At 43.0% G+C, this 18,710-nt stretch overlaps 1 protein-coding gene across 1 annotated transcript; it reads left to right on the plus strand.

Annotated features, from left to right (window-relative positions):
- The first annotated feature begins 1,660 nt into the window (after nucleotides 1-1,660).
- hif1al (hypoxia inducible factor 1 subunit alpha, like) lies at nucleotides 1,661-18,710 on the plus strand. Its single transcript, XM_079225100.1, has 15 exons — nucleotides 1,661-1,697; nucleotides 7,608-7,801; nucleotides 8,434-8,717; nucleotides 10,973-11,057; nucleotides 11,291-11,406; nucleotides 12,658-12,842; nucleotides 13,042-13,148; nucleotides 13,641-13,788; nucleotides 13,899-14,173; nucleotides 14,545-14,717; nucleotides 14,914-15,009; nucleotides 15,568-15,722; nucleotides 16,993-17,092; nucleotides 17,529-17,655; nucleotides 18,572-18,710. The coding sequence occupies exons 1-15, from the start codon at nucleotides 1,663-1,665 to the stop codon at nucleotides 18,637-18,639; spliced, it is 2,148 nt and encodes a 715-aa protein (XP_079081226.1). The 5' UTR covers nucleotides 1,661-1,662; the 3' UTR covers nucleotides 18,640-18,710.

Below are 18,710 nucleotides of genomic sequence, written 5' to 3' on the forward strand. Positions count from 1 at the left end.
AATGGCAATAATAAATGGCAAAATACACACATTTAAACTAATGTTGGGCAACCGCAGAGAATAACTACTATAGAAGGAAAAAAACACTGAATAATAAATAATATAACGAGAGAGAAAAGGGGCACAAACTCTTGATTGTGCAATCAAAAACATACATCACAGCCAATGCATGCCAATTACTGTTCTTATGGTCTTTTTGTTGAAAGAGCATTCAAGAGTTTTAAATATATTTTAAGCTCTTTGTAAATATATATATATATATATATATATATATATATATATATATATATATATATATATATATATATATATATATATATATATATATAATTGGTCGATAGAGGGCGCTACAGTTCAGATACAGTCAGCTTCACTACTTCTTTGCACCGTGGAGGAAGATAACGACCCCCTGAGGTCTTAAACCCGACGACCTCACGGGGTTCACGCCTCATAGTCCGTGAGAGTGTGAGATTGGGGACGCACCTCCCTTAGAGTGTAAAGGGAGGCGGGATCCCCAATCTCCACACTACACTATATGCTCCCCACCTTCCTTAACACACACCCTTTTTTCTCAAGAAAACGACCTTCTTCGGCAAAGAAACAACAACATGGCGACGTGACGGACACGGGGCGTATACATCCAAGCGCCGGATCTGGTTCGTGAATGCGTCAAGCCGCAGACATGAACACCGGAAACCAGAATGCCTTTAAGCAAGGAAATAAAAGCTCCGTCAGGGGAAAGCGTTGTGTGATCTCATGGCCTACTTTTCCCCCTCTCCCTCTTTATTGAAGACTATGAACAAACAGACATATGATTCAGCACAATGTAAAATCAAATAAATATTACACGTAAATATATTAAATGTAAAAGATATGGTACCTAAACATATTATTGAACAATAACATGCAAAGTAAATGTAGTTTATTCAGGGACTACATAATATAATTATTTATATTATAAATATGAATTTACTTGAACATACAAAAGTCGTTGAGAATATTTTATTTTATTTTATTTTGTAAATGTACTTCTTTGAGTGTCCTCTAGGGTTCCCTTCAAGAAGAGAACATATGATATAGTGTCCTCTAGGGTTCCCTTCCAGAAGAGAACACATGATAAATTGTATCAGAATCAGAATCAGCTTTAATGGCCATGTAAGTTTGCACATAAATGAAATTTGACTCCGGTTTCACTTTGCTCTTTGTACTTTTACCCACACAATATACAGTAAACAAGATAAATATTAAAAAGATTTAAAAAAATACATTAAAGACAGTAGTCAAAAAAGTGCAGATGGAAGAGTCTGATGAACTGTTCATCAGAGTGACGGCCAGTGGGAAGAAGCTGTTCCTGTGTCTGGTGGTTTTTGGCGTACAGTGCTTTTTAATTAAAAAATGTCGTCCCTCAGACCGCCTGAGTTGGCCACTGATTACAGTATTTCAGTCCTTAAATGTCCTTAATTACAGTCCACCATTGACAAACAGCAGGTCTGAAGGACACACATCTTAAAATGGATCCTCACGCTATCGATTGGACCTTTATTTTGTTGAACATGACCGGAAACGGCGTGTCCTAACAGGTGTGAGCTTGACACCGCCGAGGGTTCGATACCGACACTGTTGTCCTCCCCGGATCAACATAAACCATATCAAAGAGCGAACATGGAGCAGAAGGAGGAGACCGCCGTGGTCAAACGGTAGGACCCGCTCACTGAAATGCACATTCCGTGTCTGTGTATTGTCCGTGTTCTCTTTTGTGTCGTGTGTTGGGTTTTCACTGCATTTAGTTTCGCAGGGAGAGTCCCAGTGACCCAGTAACCCAGTAACCAGTAAACCTCCCCCTCCCAGCAGCGGCTGTGGTCGCGACCCGGGCTGTGCGTTGTGACAGCATAGGATTTAGATTTGGTGTTTTAGGTGTTTGATTCATGTCTCTTTCACCTCGCAGCTTATTAATGCGTACATATTTATAATGCAATAGTATAATATGCATTATTCTAAAATGGGTCATGCTGCATAATGATTATGCTGAGTACATTAAGTATGTGAAAATGCTGAACATTTTGAATTTAGGACTTTTCCTGTTAACAGAGTATTTCTACTTCCACTTTACAAGTACAATATCTTAGTACTTCTACTGCTGGGTATCGTATTGTAATTACACATGTTGCAGTCAGGGTTGTGGTTTATTTGTGCTTCATCATCCTTATTTCAGGTATATTTCCATGATATTCTTTCCACGTGCCTGCATTATTTATCTGCATGTTGTATTGTGTTGCTCCTGTAGTTGCAGCTTTGGCTCCTGCTACACACTATTTATTATCTCCAGCAGACACATTTAGGCAGCTGGAATGATGAGTTCATGTTCATGTGCAGACTGGTGTCTCGTGACTCAATACTTCTTCCAAAAAAGGCGTATAAATAATTAAAAAAAGGAAACACTTTAAAAATGAAAAAGTAGAGCGAGAACATTAGTCCCTTTTCAGCTCTACGAGACTTCTTTTGATTAAACAGTGAAAGCAAAAGATGTGAGAAATGCATCATGTTAAAGGTAATTCCTTCATATTCTAACGCAGCATGTACATTATGCTCGATGTGCATCTGCCTCTTAACAAGCTGTTTAACAGCAGATTTCATCCACACATTTGGTGCAGATCTCATTTAGTTTCACAGGGAGAGTCTATGGTGGCCCGAGAGGACAAAGTTAGGAAGTAGACTAAAGCTGTGTGACTGCTTGTGTTGATGTCCAGCATGGATGTCCATATTTGGATTTACATTTTGGGCTCAGAGCCAATTTGAAACCACATCCAGCAGTGTTTAATGGAAACACTGAAGCTGGAAATAGCCGTGGGAGTGGACTCACCGCTCCCCACACGTGGGAGGAACGCCTGCACATACATGACCTGAGCGAAACCCTCTCAGCAAGCCACGACACAGCCAGCTGATCAGCTGATCAAACAGGTTCTACAACCTACCGGGCCGTTTGCTGTGTTTGCAATACATCAGGGAGAACCAAAGATTGCAATCATTTGTGTTTATTTTTGAAAGATGTTGTTCGTGGATCATAATTCTCTCTGAGATGACATGATAGGGGAAACAACGAGTGCATTCATCATTCAGTCGGTCCACATAAACAGATTTGCTGGTTCCATCTTCTCAAATGTGATTCTTTTATTACTAAATCTTTGTCTAAATTCAACCCGCTCTGTGATTTAGGGAAATTATCTCACACACAGTATGCAAACGCAAGATCGGGCTTGCAAACTTTAACATCAGATTTATTCAATTCAATTCAGTTTATTTTGTATAGCCCAACATCACAAATACAAGTTTGCCTCGGAGGGCTTTACAATCTGTACACATGACATCCCTGTCCCGGGACCTCACATCGGATCAGGAAAAACTCCCCCAAAAAGATAGTAACAACCCTTTCACAGGGGAAAAAAAAGGGGAACAAACCTGAGGGAGAGCAACAGAGGAGGATCCCTCTCCCCGGATGGACAGAAGCAATAGATGTCATGTGGCCAGAATGAATAACGTAACGGAGTTACAGCACATTCAATGAATGTGACAGAAATTATTCATATAATGAGTAGTAGGCATGGTCCATGATCCAGATAGCCACGACCCATTAAGCAGAAGGAGGTAGAGAGGAGGGGCATCCCAGGGGCAGTGGGAGGAGTAAGCAGGGCCATGGCAGCTGGCAGGACGGCTCCAGGCCAGTTGCATCAGCAGGGCCATGGTTGTATCAGCAGGGCCAGTGGGAGGACCGGGGTCCTCCCCCTGGTTCCAGGCAACCATGAATCCATGGAAAAAGAAAGTAGAGTTAGTAATATGCATTGAAGAGACAATCATTTATCCAGAAGGAGAGAAAGAAGAGGTGAAGAGGAGCGAAAAGAGGAAGAGAAGGAAAGGAGGAGCTCAGTGTATCCTAAAATGTCCCCCAGCAGTCTAGGCCTATAGCAGCATATCTAGGGGCTGGACCAGGGCAAACCTGAGCCAGCCCTAACTATAAGCCTGAAACAGCCCTAACTATAGGCGCCATCAAAGAGGAAAGTCTTAAGTCTACTCTTAAATGAGGTGACCGTGCCTGTCCCCCGAACTGAAAGTGGAAGCTGATTCCACAGAAGAGGAGCCCGATAACTGAAAGCTCTAGCCCCCAACCTACTTTTTAACACTCTGGGAACCACAAGTAACCCTGCATTCAGTGAGCGTAATGCTTTCGTGGGGTAATATGGCACTAAAAGGTCCTTAAGATATGATGGTGCATCACCAATTAAGGCTTTGTAGGTAAGCAGAAGGATTTTAAATATGATTCTCGATCTTACAGGAAGCCAGTGGAGAGCAGCTAGTACAGGAGTAATGTGATCTCTCTTCCGCGTCCTCGTTAGTACACGAGCTGCAGCATTCTGGATCAGTTGGAGAGATCCAAGGGATTTACCAGGGCAGCCTGATAAGACGGAGTTACAGTAATCCAGTCTTGAGGTAACAAATGCGTGGATCAATGTTTCTGCATCGCGTTGAGACAGGATGTGCCGGATCTTTGAGATGTTCCGTAGGTGAAAAAAGGCGGTCCTTGAGATCTGTTTCACCTGGGAGCCAAAGGACAGGTCCTGGTCAAAAATAATTCCGAGATTCCTTACGGTGGTGGTAGATGCCAGAGCGATGCCATCCAGAGAAACCATATCATCAGATACTTGATTTCTGAGGTGTTCTGGTCCGAGTAAAATAACTTCAGTCTTGTCCAAGTTCAGCAGCAGGAAGTTGCAGGTCATCCAGGTTTTGATGTCTTTATTTATTTATTTATTTTTTTTATTTATTTTTGATGGTATTTATCAGTGTGGATATCATTGAAAATTATCAATATGAGGCTGTTTTTGTTTTGCAAAGGCATACTAAATGATGTGGTTTAATATGTAGCGTACTCAGGAGTGTGTGTGTGTGTGTGTGTGTGTGTGTCTGTGTGTGTGTGCGTGTGTCCTGTGGTTGAGGACAATAGAGGACATTGTTTTCTGTAAATATTATCCTTTACCGTGCGTGCGTGCGTGACGGTGTGTCAGTGTGTCTTTTACTCGGCAGGTGTTTCCACTCTCTCACACTTTAACTTCAGTAACCACAGTTTGGTCTCCAGCACACACACATTGAGCAATAAGAAATGGTGGCCAGCGTGCTCTAAGGCTCCTCCCACCTGACTCTCTTGTTGATGTTGTGTTAGAGAGAGGGAGGCCGTGTGTGTTTCATGCGTTATTATTAGCAGCAGTATTATTTACAGTGGCAGTAGTACTTTGAACAGGAGCAGCAGTGTTACTGTGAGCAGTTGTAGTCGTGGTATGCTGTGCAGATCGTAGAGCCATCTGAGATGAACGTGTGCTTGTTATTTGTAACATAGTAACACCTAATGTGGCCAGAACGTTTGGTCTAACAAATTACGGAAAATTGGGAAAAATGGGTCCAGGGTGACATCATCAAATCACTTGTTTTGTCTGATACATTTTTTATAAATGCCTGAGAAAACCAACACATTTAACAGGCTGTAGGCATTGGGGGGAAATAATGATGAATTGAGTAATACCATTTAAGTTTAATTTACCTAATGTATTATGTCATGTGAAAATCCATCACATCCCAGCATGTTGGTATCAGACTGAACACGTGAACTTTTAAAATAAAAGTTGTATGTGACGTCGCCTACGGTAAAGTTTACAGTCACACCTGTACTGGTTCGGCAGCTGATACTTGTGTGTCTTCAGACGGCAGCAGGGGAACCGGCTGTGGTTCTGTCTCTAATGTTCTTTGGGGTTCTGTGCAGCACCTCTTGTCACCAACATCCAATGATGTTCTGGTTTTATCTCCCGTCGTAGAGCCTCCTGTCCTGTGCGTCCACATCTCATGTTAGTTTGTGATGTTTCCTGCTTTCTATTGCTCCTCTGTAAAAGTTTAGAAGAAGTTGGAACAGGCATGTAGCCGTCTTAAGTTTCCTGAAGAAATACAGCCGTTTATTCTCCACCAGGACGGAGATGTGAGGACCGCGTCAGGTGGTTTGTGATGCTGATTCCTCCTTTTATCTAAGATCACAGTCAGCTCCTTGTTTTTACTGCCGCTGAGCAGCAGCTTGTTTCTCTGAGCTCCTCTCACTCTAGACTCTGTTGCTTTCCTCTCGACAGGAAGTCTCATCGTTGTTTGTAATCCGGCCGATGACCGCAGTGTCCTCTGCAACAACTGCAGCAGTTTTTTTCACTATAAACCTAACTCAGATCGGTAGAGATAAGGTTGAAAATATGCCTTTTTAATATCGGCTCGCTGCTATTAATCACACTACTTCACTTCATATTGTTTTGAATTGCTCTTTTATAGTTACAATTTTTTCTACTATTTACCTTTTTTTTTTTTACTTATTTCTGTCCATGTGTGCTGCAACAACTGAATTCTGAAGTTAGTCGTGTGTGAGATTGTTTTCAAGAGGAGCTCAATCTTCCTTCTGTTCGGTTTCTGTGTTTAGTTTGACGTGATCACATCTCCGCCCGCTGTGTGTTTTTGGTTTGTGTGTTTGTGTGTGAGACATGAAACCCTGCTTTTGTCTTGTCAGCACATGTTTTTCATAAGATGGAGGAAGACAGAGGGGGATGGAGGGAGGATCTGGACTGTCTCCCAGTAGCTGAAATAAACAACATTCTGTTCTCCTCAGTTTGGGACATGTTTCCCTGTTTTTTTCCGCTTCAGCTCTGTTTTCACTTTGAAAAACAAACAAACATCCAGGAATGTCCTCCGAGCTGAACTCTCTGCTCAGGAAGTCTCATGAAGACGCAGAGCTCTTAAATGTCTCAAGATTAATTACAATGTAGAGAGAAACGGAGAGCGGCTCAGCAGCAGGACTTTAGGGTTTAAGATTTAATCTTTATTTAGCCATTTCTTCCATTGGTTTACGTTTTTGCCGAATTGAATAATTTAGATGTAAATTGTGTTGTTTTTGGTAAATCGTGGTTGTAGAGGTCAGAGGAAAGGGTTAACAGCACTGAGCATGTGACCTGGCACTCCTAACTGACATCTTGTTTTCTGCTTTTGTCCCACTTCCACTTTGTTTTTCTCTCCCCGTCTCTGTGACCTACTTTCACTTCCTTTTGTTCCTGTCGTCTGCTTTGATTCATTCCATCACTTTATCCTATTTTTATCCTCTTTTACTTTCTCCTATTCTGCTGTCCCCGTCTATCTTCCCCCCCATATCAATCTCTTCCTCCCCATCTATCATCCTTCCCCCCTCTTTCCTCCGTCAAAGAAACACTTCAACCTGTGCAATATTAATACACTGTTCATAATAATAGTTATATCTATTCTGTCGGTGTGTGTGTATACATATATATATATATATATATATATATATATATATATATATATATATATATATATATATATATATATATATATATATATATATATATAATTCAGTATTGTAGTGTTTTTTTAGTTTGTGTTTGTGTTTTATTAGTGTTTTGATTTTGACATGTCTCTTATGTGCATTTTACCCTGTTTGCTGCTTTGATCCTGCAAATGTCCCCACTGCGGGCCTAATAAAGGAATATCTGGTATAATCTCCTCTCTCCTTCCTCCTGTAGCAGCAGTTCGGAGCAGAGGAAGCTGCGTTCTCGTGATGCGGCCCGATGTAGGCGCAGTCAGGAGACGGAGGTGTTCTATGATCTGGCCAGTACTCTGCCGCTCCCCCGGCGAGTCTGCACCCACCTGGACAAGTCCGCCATCATGAGAGTCGCCCTCAGCTTCCTGCGGATGCACCAGCTCCTCCTCCGCCCCGGTAAGACGCACGTCTTCAGATGGCCATCTGTCCCGACGGAACTGAACGCTCCGAAGTTTTCTCATTTGTTGTTGAGTTTTTCGTCTTGTCGTGATGCGAATGCGACCTACAGTATATCATGTTTGTACTGTTCAAAATGCTGTTTAATTTTGAATGTTTCTCTCCTGCCTCTTGATCTGTTTTTCTTGTTGCATGACACTTGCCGCTAAGCATCGAGGTTTTCCTTCTTTCAGTGTGTTATTCTGGCGATGGGAGTCGGCTCGGTGGTGTTTTGCTTCCTCTCAGGTGTGAGAGCAGAGTAATGAAGTCATCAATAATAAAGGGACAATGCTGACTTTTTATTATTATTCAGGCGACAAACATAAAAAAATGCATCGGGATTTGGCAGAGTGGTCATACCCGAAAATCTCCTCACTGGAAGAAAACAATGGTTTTACTGTTCACCCATTTTTGATACTTTTAGAGTGAACTTATTTATGAGGTCCGAAAAAATGCCAACAATGTTGATGCAGAGCTACAGTTCAGCAGCGATGAGGAAATATTTTGGTCCGTTAAAATCCAACAGGCAATGGAAGTTTGAACCAAAGCTGTTCTGTTTGTAAGAATCACTTGGTGTGTGTTTTTTACTGCAGGTGAGAATCAGAGAGAGAAGTCAGATGAGAAGGTGGAAGAGGTGGAGAAGGATGGGAAGGAGGAGAAGAAGAAGAAGAAGAAGAAGAAGAAGGATGAGGACGAGGAGGAGGAGGAGGAGGAGGAGGAGGAGGAGGAGAAGGAGAAGGAGGAGGAGGAGGAAGAAGAAGATCCAATGGATTCTTTCTATCCTCAGGCGCTGGCCGGCTTCATCATGGTGATGACCGAGGAGGGAGACATGATCTACCTCACAGAAAACGTCAGCACCCACATCGGCGTCCCACAGGTACAGCGATCTGGTTTTGGATTCCATTCATTTCACTATAACCATTCAGGACGTTCGTTGGAACTCGATCGATACCCAGAGCCCAGGTAATCGCTATCGTAGCTTAAAAGGTCGGATCGGTCCATTCCTTACTGCATTAAACTTAAGAAGTTGAAGCACTTGTTTTACAAGAAAACAGAAATAATTTCTGTATTGACGAAAATATTTTTTTCATTCTAGATTTTGCTCGGATTTAATATATTAGATCTTAAATTAAATCTTTCCTGCAGTTCAAAGTGCTTCACAGATGACTGACGAGCTAAAAACAAGACGGATTAAGTGAAATCAACAGAAAAGAGCGTGGGGGCAATAACATTATATTTTATAAATATAATTAAAAGTACAGTAATAGTAGTGTGAAATAAAAAGTAGAATACAATCATACAACTTAATATGAATAATCTAAGTGATTAATAGCAGTCTATAGAGGCTCTAACCTTAGCCAATTTAAGACTCAGGGCCAATAGGGCGGCGACCGGGAGAGCATGTTCGGACACGTGTTCTTGCCATAAACAATTCCACTGCCCATTCCAGCACTCAAAAACTATTTTGCTTCCCATCCACACACGCCTGTTCCCATTACCTGGCACTTCCCTATATGCCTCATGCCAGCGATTCCCCCCCTTCTACATCCCGACCGGGTTCACGCACCCCCAATCCTCCACACCTTCAAAAAAAAACGCAACAGAGCCTATTTATAGCCGCATAAAATCGGACCAATGCGAGAACTGTTTGCTCGCGCTTGGCGTTTGTTACAAGATTTAGTCCGCTGTATAAATTTCAGTTACACAAGGCGTCACTTTTAAAGAGCAATAAGGATGGCGAGGACACACGCACAGGCTCAGAGGCAGATTGCATTTCACATTTATTTACTTAAACACAGTAAGCCACCTAAAGAACAAAGAGTGGCACATAGGCTCAGAAACAGATATAAATACCACACTTTGGGAATCCCTGGTGTAGACCCACACATGAATGAGACTGCAATTGTTTTTGGCTGTTTTGTAACTCTTCCAATTTTGATCTAAAAAATGTAAGGGGCTTCTGACTTGCACTGGCATGCTTGGTGTTCAGGTGGCGGCGCAAATAAGAGGCTTCAGACAGCTGTTAGCCAGAACCTCACTGCACAACACGCACTGTGGCTTCGGGCAATCTGCATTGCCAATCCAAGTGAAGCCCAGACCCAGATAATTGTCATCATATTTCCTCTTTTTTTTCCCAGTCTGATGCTCACTCTCGTTTCCTCTTTTTTCACCTTGACTCCACGATGGGCCTCTGTGCTCCCGGTCTCTCCCCAACGCACCTCTCCGTTTCTCTCGCCTCTGGTTCCTCACCCTCTCTCTGTCCCTCTCCTCTTTTATTACTGATAGCTTCAGATGTCCCACCTGACAGCTTCCCCGATTTCAGCCAGTTAAACATATTTTCATGGATGTTGCTGAATGAATGAAATGAAGTTAGGTGCACAAGCTAGGCTAGCTAGTGTGTAGTAAAAGACAGTCTGGCGGCCGGACCGGAAGTGCATCTATTTATTAAATTGTATGTTTTTAATTTTAAATTTAAATCTTACAAAGGGAATTTTTATAATTAAAAAATCCTACTTATTTTTTTTTAAATTATGTTTAATATTAATTATTACACCATTAGACCACCATAACATTTTTCCTCTTGCGCACCCCCTAGAGGCAGCTGCCCTATGCAGTTTATGTGCCACCCTGTGTTCAAATGAAGGAACTACATGTCCCCATTCACCCAGTATTTCCCTCGAACAATAAACCCATTTTGGCTCCAACACAATCCTTCTGAGTTTTTACTGTCGGCCTCTCAACAGAACGCGACTTACTCTGATTAACTGGAGCAGCGAGAGAAGCCTTCGCTCTATTCTCAGCTGTTTGGGATCAGGTTTGCCACTGAGGCACAACTAGGTGACGATAAGTGGCTCCAGGAATGCAGCGTGCTGTGGAGCTCTAATGATTTAACCCAACACTGACCGCACTCAGCTCCCTCAGCGGTGTTTTAATAACTCTAGTGTATTTGATTTAAGAAAAAAGATCACAGAGGAACCTTTAACTAATGCAGCAGTCATACCGGATACATGACTGTAAGGAAATCCATGCATAACATACGTCACAGTGCAATGAATAGTGTTTCAGCTGGCTTTCCAACCTCCAACTGGTTTGACAGCGTCAGTTGTTGTTGTTGTTGTTTGTTGTTTACAGCTGGAGCTACTGGGTCAGAGTATCTATGACTACGTTCACCCCTGTGATCAGGAGGAGCTCAGAGACCTGCTGATTCCACGTCCAGGTCAGACCACTATTTATTATAAACAACCAAAATCCTTCAAAACAGACAGCGTTCAAGATTTACTTGAAGTGAAAACATAAAGCTTGGTGTTAACGTTAAAAAACACACACACATCTTTGTCCAAGAATGTTTTCTCCACTTTCAGACTTTTCTTTTTATGAATGATAAACATTGAAGTTGATAACCCTCTGTGAGCTATAGCCGCGTTAGCTTTGTCATCGTGCTGCTTTCAGGTTCACGCAAGAAGCCGCTAGCAGAACGGCCGAGCGAGAGGAACTTCTTCCTGCGGATGAAGAGCACTCTGACCAGCAGGGGGCGCACCGTCAACATCAAGTCTGCTACGTGGAAGGTAGACACAGAAAGCCAAAGAGCTACTACACACACACACATACACATATACACACACACACACACACACACACACACACACACACACACACACACACACACACACACACACACACACACACACACACACACACACACACACACACACACACACACACACACACGTACGTACGTTCTGGAAGCATCCGATTCCTTCCAAATGCTCAAGCCTGAAGACTTGAGCTTCAGGACTGAAGTAACACTTCGGTAATTCTTCGCAGAGCCACACAGCGTTGATGTTTATATTTCGGGCTCTGCATTGAATGGCCTTGTTACGGAAGCGCATTGCGTTCACTGGATAAAAAAAAAAATAGACCCGTTTTCTCGTAATTACGACATCCTGATCTCGTAATTACCAGATCCTGACCTGATTACGAAAGGAGCCATACTGGCCACTGTATGCATGTATGTGTACAGGCGTCTTCTTAGACGGTTCCGTTGCCTTAGCTACTCCTTGGGGATCTAGGATTTTTCAGGATTTTTATCAGGATGTCGTAATTAGGAGAAAAGGGGTCTATTTCTTTTTTTTTATCCAGTGAATGCAATGCGCTTCCGTACCTTGTTGTCCAGTGATCAGAGATACTTTGATCAGATACTTCCTGGGGACAACATGTTATTTGGACAACTCCGTTGTTGGGGTGAAGGCGATATAAAAAAATTCTGCTTTGAATTTGATTGGCTTGAGAAAAATATGTTTTGTTTCCGGTAAATTATGGTATCAATTAAAGAGTTACACTTGGATTGGCGCTGAAATGGGATCTAAAAGTTAAAACAACACACGGCCCAACTCCTCCCCCTTAAATAATAGGTCCCGTCCACTCATGAATTTGTTTACGTCTCCTTAAAAGTTTAAACTTGACTATATTTAGTTGTATCAGCGCAAAGTTTGTCACCAGAGAGGCGTTGTCACGTTCCTCTTCATGAAATCTGAGATTCAAGCGTACCCAAGCTGGATTTGATAAATGTCACCGATTTTTTAAAAGCCATCACTGTCTAGTAAAGTAACTTGAACCCTCAAGCTCAGAGAACGAGAGTTTAGCAGAAGCGCAGCGAAGGTTTTGCCGGCAAACATGGTAGAGTGTGCAGTTTTTTAGATGTGAACCGACCCTGGAGCTTCCTTCCACTATCTAACAAGAAATCACACAAGATATCATTGAATATCTTTTAATTGTGTCTGGATGGGACCTTTAATCTTCGCCCTCGTGTTCTGCAGGTTCTCCACTGCACGGGTCACATCCGTCAGGTGGGCGGCGGCTCCGTGTCGCCTCCCGTGGGCGGAGCGATGACTCTGCTGTGTGAGCCCATCCCTCACCCGTCCAGCGTGGAGTTCCCCCTGGACACGCGCACCTTCCTCACCCGCCACAGCATGGACCTGCACTTCACACACTGCGAGGGCAGGTAGGATGAACGCAGAGTCCCGTGACTGACCCTGACCTTTGACCTCCCTGTGGATGGGAGGCAAGAGAAAAGAGGGTTTTTCATTTGGATAAAAAAAATACATCACATGACATGAGAGAGAAAAAAGAGGGAGGAATAGAACTCTTTGAACCTTTATTTTGGATTTTAATTCCTCTGTTTGTTATCTTCCTGTTTCCAGGGTGGCAGAGTTGGTGGGATACAAACCTGAAGATCTGATTGGCCGCTCAGCCTACGAGTTTCATCACGCTATCGACTCCGATCACGTCAAAAAGAGCATGCACACACGTGAGTCTCTCTCTCTCTCTCTCTCTCTCTCTCTCTCTCTCTCTCTCTCTCTCTCTCTCTCTCTCTCTCTCTCTCTCTCTCTCTCTCTCTCTCTCTCTCTCTCTCTCTAAAAACTACCAGAAAACATTATTATTTTATATATGTATATATATGCATGTAGACCTACTTTTTAATTGTTACTTATAGATGCTGAACCATGTGTCTCCAAATTGTTACATTTCCAGGAATTTTCTGTAAGAGAAGTATCATCGTTCTCTTTTCACCTTATTTGAGTGTCTTCATTATTTAAGCCCATAGAAGATGTTGTAACATTTTAAGTGGAAATTAAAACATGAGATTTCCACAAATATGTTCCAACTTCTGCAAACGAACAGGACAGGATGAGTCAGCGCACACAGAGGCAGGGTTTTGTCAACGCTACGATCTTCATGAATGTACCTTGTGTTTTATTACCGACCTCTTATTTCTTTGTTGATGTCCTGTCCGGTGTAGTGCTGTCCAAAGGTCAGGTGAGCACCAGACACTACCGTTTCCTGGCGAACGGCGGCGGCTTTGTGTGGGCGGAGACTCAGGCGACCGTCCTCTACAGCAGCAAGACGTTGCAGCCGGATGCCGTCGTCTGCCTCAACTATATTCTAAGGTGCTTTAAAAAGTGTTACACTCACGTCACGGACGTGGGGAGGATGTGTTGTTACCTAACGGAGCAGCTCACTCCTTCCTCACCTCCCACATCGTGCTCCTCTCCTGCAGTGCCGTGGAGCAGCCGGACCTCGTCTTCTCCGTAGAGCAGACCCGCTGCGGCCGGGCGCCTGAAGCCGAGCCCCAGGCGCCGGAGGATTGTGAGACTTCCGACATCAGCAACTCCTCGCCGGACGGTGAGCTCCTCGCCGGCTCCAGTCAGACTGAGGACGCAGGTTTGAATCCCGGCAGCGCGGTAGAGCTCTTCTTAAAACTGAAGGAGTTGCCGGAGGAGCTTCTCCAGTTGGCTCCCGAGGCCGGAAACGCCATCATCCCGCTGACAGGAGGTGAGACGCACCAAAGATATTTATAAATATATATAAATATATTCACATTATATGATCTAATTATCTGCCCAAAAAGAGAATTAGCTACCATATCTTGTAACATGTACACTTAGATAAATGACTTCTGGTCTGCACCGGAGTTTGACTTTTTGAACTTGCATTATTATTTTTTATTTCTTTCACGGCGGTTGCGCTCCAAAGCACAAATAGACACATAGACACATCGACACCTCCTCACAAACCCGCGGGAAGGTGTCCGAATTTTGATTGAATGCAGCTCAAAGCCGTTGAGAAGTGTCCAAGTGATGTATCTTAGATGAAAAACATTTTTTTATTTACAAGTCTCTCTGTGTTTTTTTTGTCTCTGTCAGATTTTGTAGAGCTGTCGTTCGCCAACCTGCCCAGTCCAAACTCACTGCCGGACCCTCAGGAGTTGTGTAGTCCACAGCTGCGGCAGCTGCTCTCACCCATCTTCAGCCCCCTCACTCCACCTTTATCTTTATCGTCATCATCATCACCAGCCTCCCCACTGGATGTTGAGTTGGTATATACGAGCCCCGACATCTTTTTATTTTAAACTTTGAAAGCCTGATGGAACAGTTAACTCAATTCACTTAGCTTTATTGGCATGAACAAAAATAAAGCAGTTTCCAGAATATTATCCACACAATACATATTAAATACTTTTGCTGATGCAGATGCTCTCTCTCTCTCTCTCTCTCTCTCTCTCTCTCCCTCAGAGCCCCTGTGAGGAGGAGATGACGGACACCAGCAAGGTGGAGAGGTTCTTCGCTGTTTGGCCCGGGGACGGTGAGAAGAAAGAGGAAGCACTGGAGGTAACGTGCAGTCTTCTCTCAGAACTCCATGTTTGTGTCTCCGCTTGTGTCACACAGACACAATAGAGGGGCCATTGCCAGTGTCCTATTTTCACCTTTTTTTCTAAATAAAAAATAGTGTAAGTCTCATTTTAAAACGGCTGTAATTCAAATCTCAGAGAGAAAATCCGACGATGAGAATACCTCTTGCAGCCCAAACACAGTGTGTAACGGTTTACTTTGAACAGCTCCTCCTACAAATTGTTCTGTTCGCGTCATAACAGTGGGATCATATTGTGACCTGCATATGCCAGTTATTTTGTGGAAATTGCTCAAAGACAAAGCGCGTGAAACATCATTCCAAAGTACAGACTATGTAAGTAACTTTAAACCATCAACAATCCATCCGATAGTGTGAAGATCTGACGGCTGTAGAGACTACAACCCAGTGTAGACGGCTGTAAATAACATTGATGCTTGGGCCTAAAATGTATTTGGACTTTTCATTTGTTTGTACACAACTAAATGTTTTCCTCTCTGACTTTAATTTCCTGTCGCTCCGTCCTTTCCTCTGTGTAGATGGAGGTGATGGACCTGGACATGCTGGCTCCTTACATCTCCATGGACGACGACTTCCAGCTGACGGTCCTCAGCAGTGTGCCGGAGGAAGCCGACAAACCTCCGTCTTCTTGGTCCGAGCCCTCGGCTGAGGCATCTGCAGGGAGCAGGAAGCGGTATGGCGGGCTGCTTCCCTCCGTACAGCAAGCCTTCAGGGATTTGTCAGTAGTGTGAGGAAGTCACTTTGACGGCCCTGAACGGATCATAAGAGAGGAATAAAAGTGTAGCGCATAAGATCTGATGCAAAGTATGCAAAATAGATCAATAGGAAAAGATGCAACATCTGGCCGTTCAATCTTACGTTTGTCTGTTTACAAACTTTTAATATTTAGACCAATATTTCTAAATGAATTTCAAGGAAACTTGCTCATTCTTTTTTGAGATTTTGGGTAAAACAAAAAACAACGAAAAAAGTGGAGCTGCAGACATAGGAGCATATTTGATTTGTTTGTGAGCAGCCATTGTGAAATGTGAAGGGTTTCACTCCAAACTAAATGAGATAAACAAGTGTACCCTTTTTGCTACAAATTGATTATTATAATACTAATGCTGCAATAATTCCTATCGCACATGAGTTCACAAGCTTTCTCTATACAGCGTTATAAGTTGAGACTTTATCTCGTCGATCATAAACAGGATTTATTTTGTATTGATTCATGCACAATTTAGAAAACAGGACTCCTTTTGTCCAAACACTACACACAATTCACACAAGCAGCAGAAAATCTCAGCTCTCTTTTGCTAAATGACACACTTCTCTCAAAACAGTTTCAGCAATGTTTTGCATTATGTGTCCATTTTAGTGTTTAAGCAATTGTAAGAAACCTGTATGACAACTTTACGATAAGGAAGGGATGTTGGAATGTAGGCTAAGGGATGGGAGGGTCGAGGGGTGAAGGGTGTAGGGGAGAAGGAAACAAGGAGGGTAGAGGGGGTCGTAGAAAGAAGGTTGGAGGGGTACAATGAGAGACAGCTGGTGAGTGGGGGTTGTCTCTTCAGGAGAGAGAGAGAGAGAGAGAGAGAGAGAGAGAGAGAGAGAGAGAGAGAGAGAGAGAGAGAGAGAGAGAGAGAGAGAGAGAGAGAGAGAGAGAGAGAGAGAGAGAGAGAGAGAGAGAGAGAGAGAGAGAGAGAGAGAGAGAGAGAGAGAGAGAGAGAGAGAGAGACTCACACTCACGTGTGTGCATGCTCTTAGAGGTAGGGATGTGGAAACTGAGTCAAACAGGAAGTGAACGTGTTCGTTGTGCTTCAGTACTTACTGTGTCCGGGCTGTGGTCCTTGATCCCGAACTAAGTTTTATAAAACACCATAATGCAAAAATAAATCTGCATTTAAAAGAAAGGCAGCAAATGTTTCTCATGGTTCACGATCTCCCGGTCTCTCCTTTAGGGCTCATAACCCAGACAAGGAGCTGCTGATTCAGGATAAGAGACAGAAACAAGACCCTTGCTCAATAGAAGAGGAACTTCTTCTCAGCCACAGGCTGCTGGTGAGTGATTTAACAAATACAATGTTTTTTTAAAGCTCACGGGGCAAGTTTATGAAGCGCTTTAGAGAATGAAAGAGAAGGAAGTTCGAGGACTTTCCACTGAAACGTATTCAAGATTTAACATTTACAGAATAGTTAAAACTTTTAGAAAAAGGTTAAGAACATCATTTATTTGAGATGACAGAGGAAATGTATAAGAAATGAAACATCTCATTCAGTTATCATTAGAGTTAACATCATCTTTCAAAAAGAATTGAATAATTTCACCTCAATAATGACAATTTGTTCAAGATTTGACAGTTTTCTGAAACAAAGCGTTCCCTTTGGGCTCGCTCCCTCTGACCTTGCTCCCTCTGACCTTGCTCTCTCTGACCTTGCTCCCTCTGACCTCGCTTCCCCTAACCTTGCTCCCTCTTTCTTTGCTCTGCATCTTCAGAGCTGTCTGGAGGAAACCGACCAATCAGATTTTTTCATGGACCTGGGTGCTGCAGGGCGAAGTCAGCTGCTCACAGACAGAGACCCCGTTTTAGGAGGCACACAGGGACTCTGTGATGACACTGCCTGTAAGATGAAGACGCACGTGCACGCGCACGCGCACACGCACACGCACACACACAAAATTAATTGTTAAAATTGCACACACAAAAAAGAAAAGAAGAAAAACTTCCTGAGCAGGTAAACACTGGGCTGATGTCTGAATTTTTGGTCTTTATGTTTCTAGTTTATTGTAGAAAGACCTTAAAATAGGGTTTATCATCCAAACACCTTCACCGATGATTTAAACATAGAGAAATATTGTCGTTATTATGCTGTGATTTTACTGGTCCAGCCCACTTGAGATCCAAATGGGCAGCATGTGGCCCCTTAACTAAAATGAGTTTGACGACGCCTGTGTGGATAAACTGATCAGAGTGTGTTGGTCAGAGATCAAGGTCACTGTGACTTGTATTCTATTGAATGCACTCTTCTTCTTTTTTGGCATGATAGTCCTCGACTCCTTCCATAATTTGGTGATCAAATGTTACTTTGACCTCACAAAACAAGTTTTTTTGTGAACTCAATAATTCATCAAACGGTTTATGACTATCACATAAAAGTCGAACAGGATAAAAGAATGAAGCGATGACATTTTGAACATACGTTGATGTAAACTGCAATTTGACTTGTTGGTGGAGGCATCCTGCTGCGAGGCGGTAATAAGCAGCTAGTTACTTTAATATTACTTTTTTATGTACACCGTGACACACTATAGTATAAATGTTATGACTTTTAAATACTATACTATACAGTCATTCAGTCTATTGGGGATTTGGCCTCAGAGGGTTGCATGTTCAAGTCCCTGTGCAGATTGGAACGTTAATATTGTGTGTAAACAAGTTCTTAAAGGGCCATACCACCCAAAATCTTTTGAGCATCAAACACCCTCTGCAGGTGAAGAAAGACACCTCTCACACGTTTGTGTTGCTCTCTCTCTTACAGCTCTGATGAGGGATATATTCACACCTCGTCCACAGGACCTGTCGCCGTCTCAATCGCCCATGACTTGACGGGAGCCCCTTGTTCGATCAAGAGAAGAGACTTCTGCGCTCAAACAGCCGGAAGCAAATGTAGACCGACG

This window comes from Taurulus bubalis (genome assembly GCF_910589615.1).
Source record: "Taurulus bubalis genome assembly, chromosome: 10".
NCBI classification, from domain to species: domain Eukaryota; kingdom Metazoa; phylum Chordata; class Actinopteri; order Perciformes; family Cottidae; genus Taurulus; species Taurulus bubalis.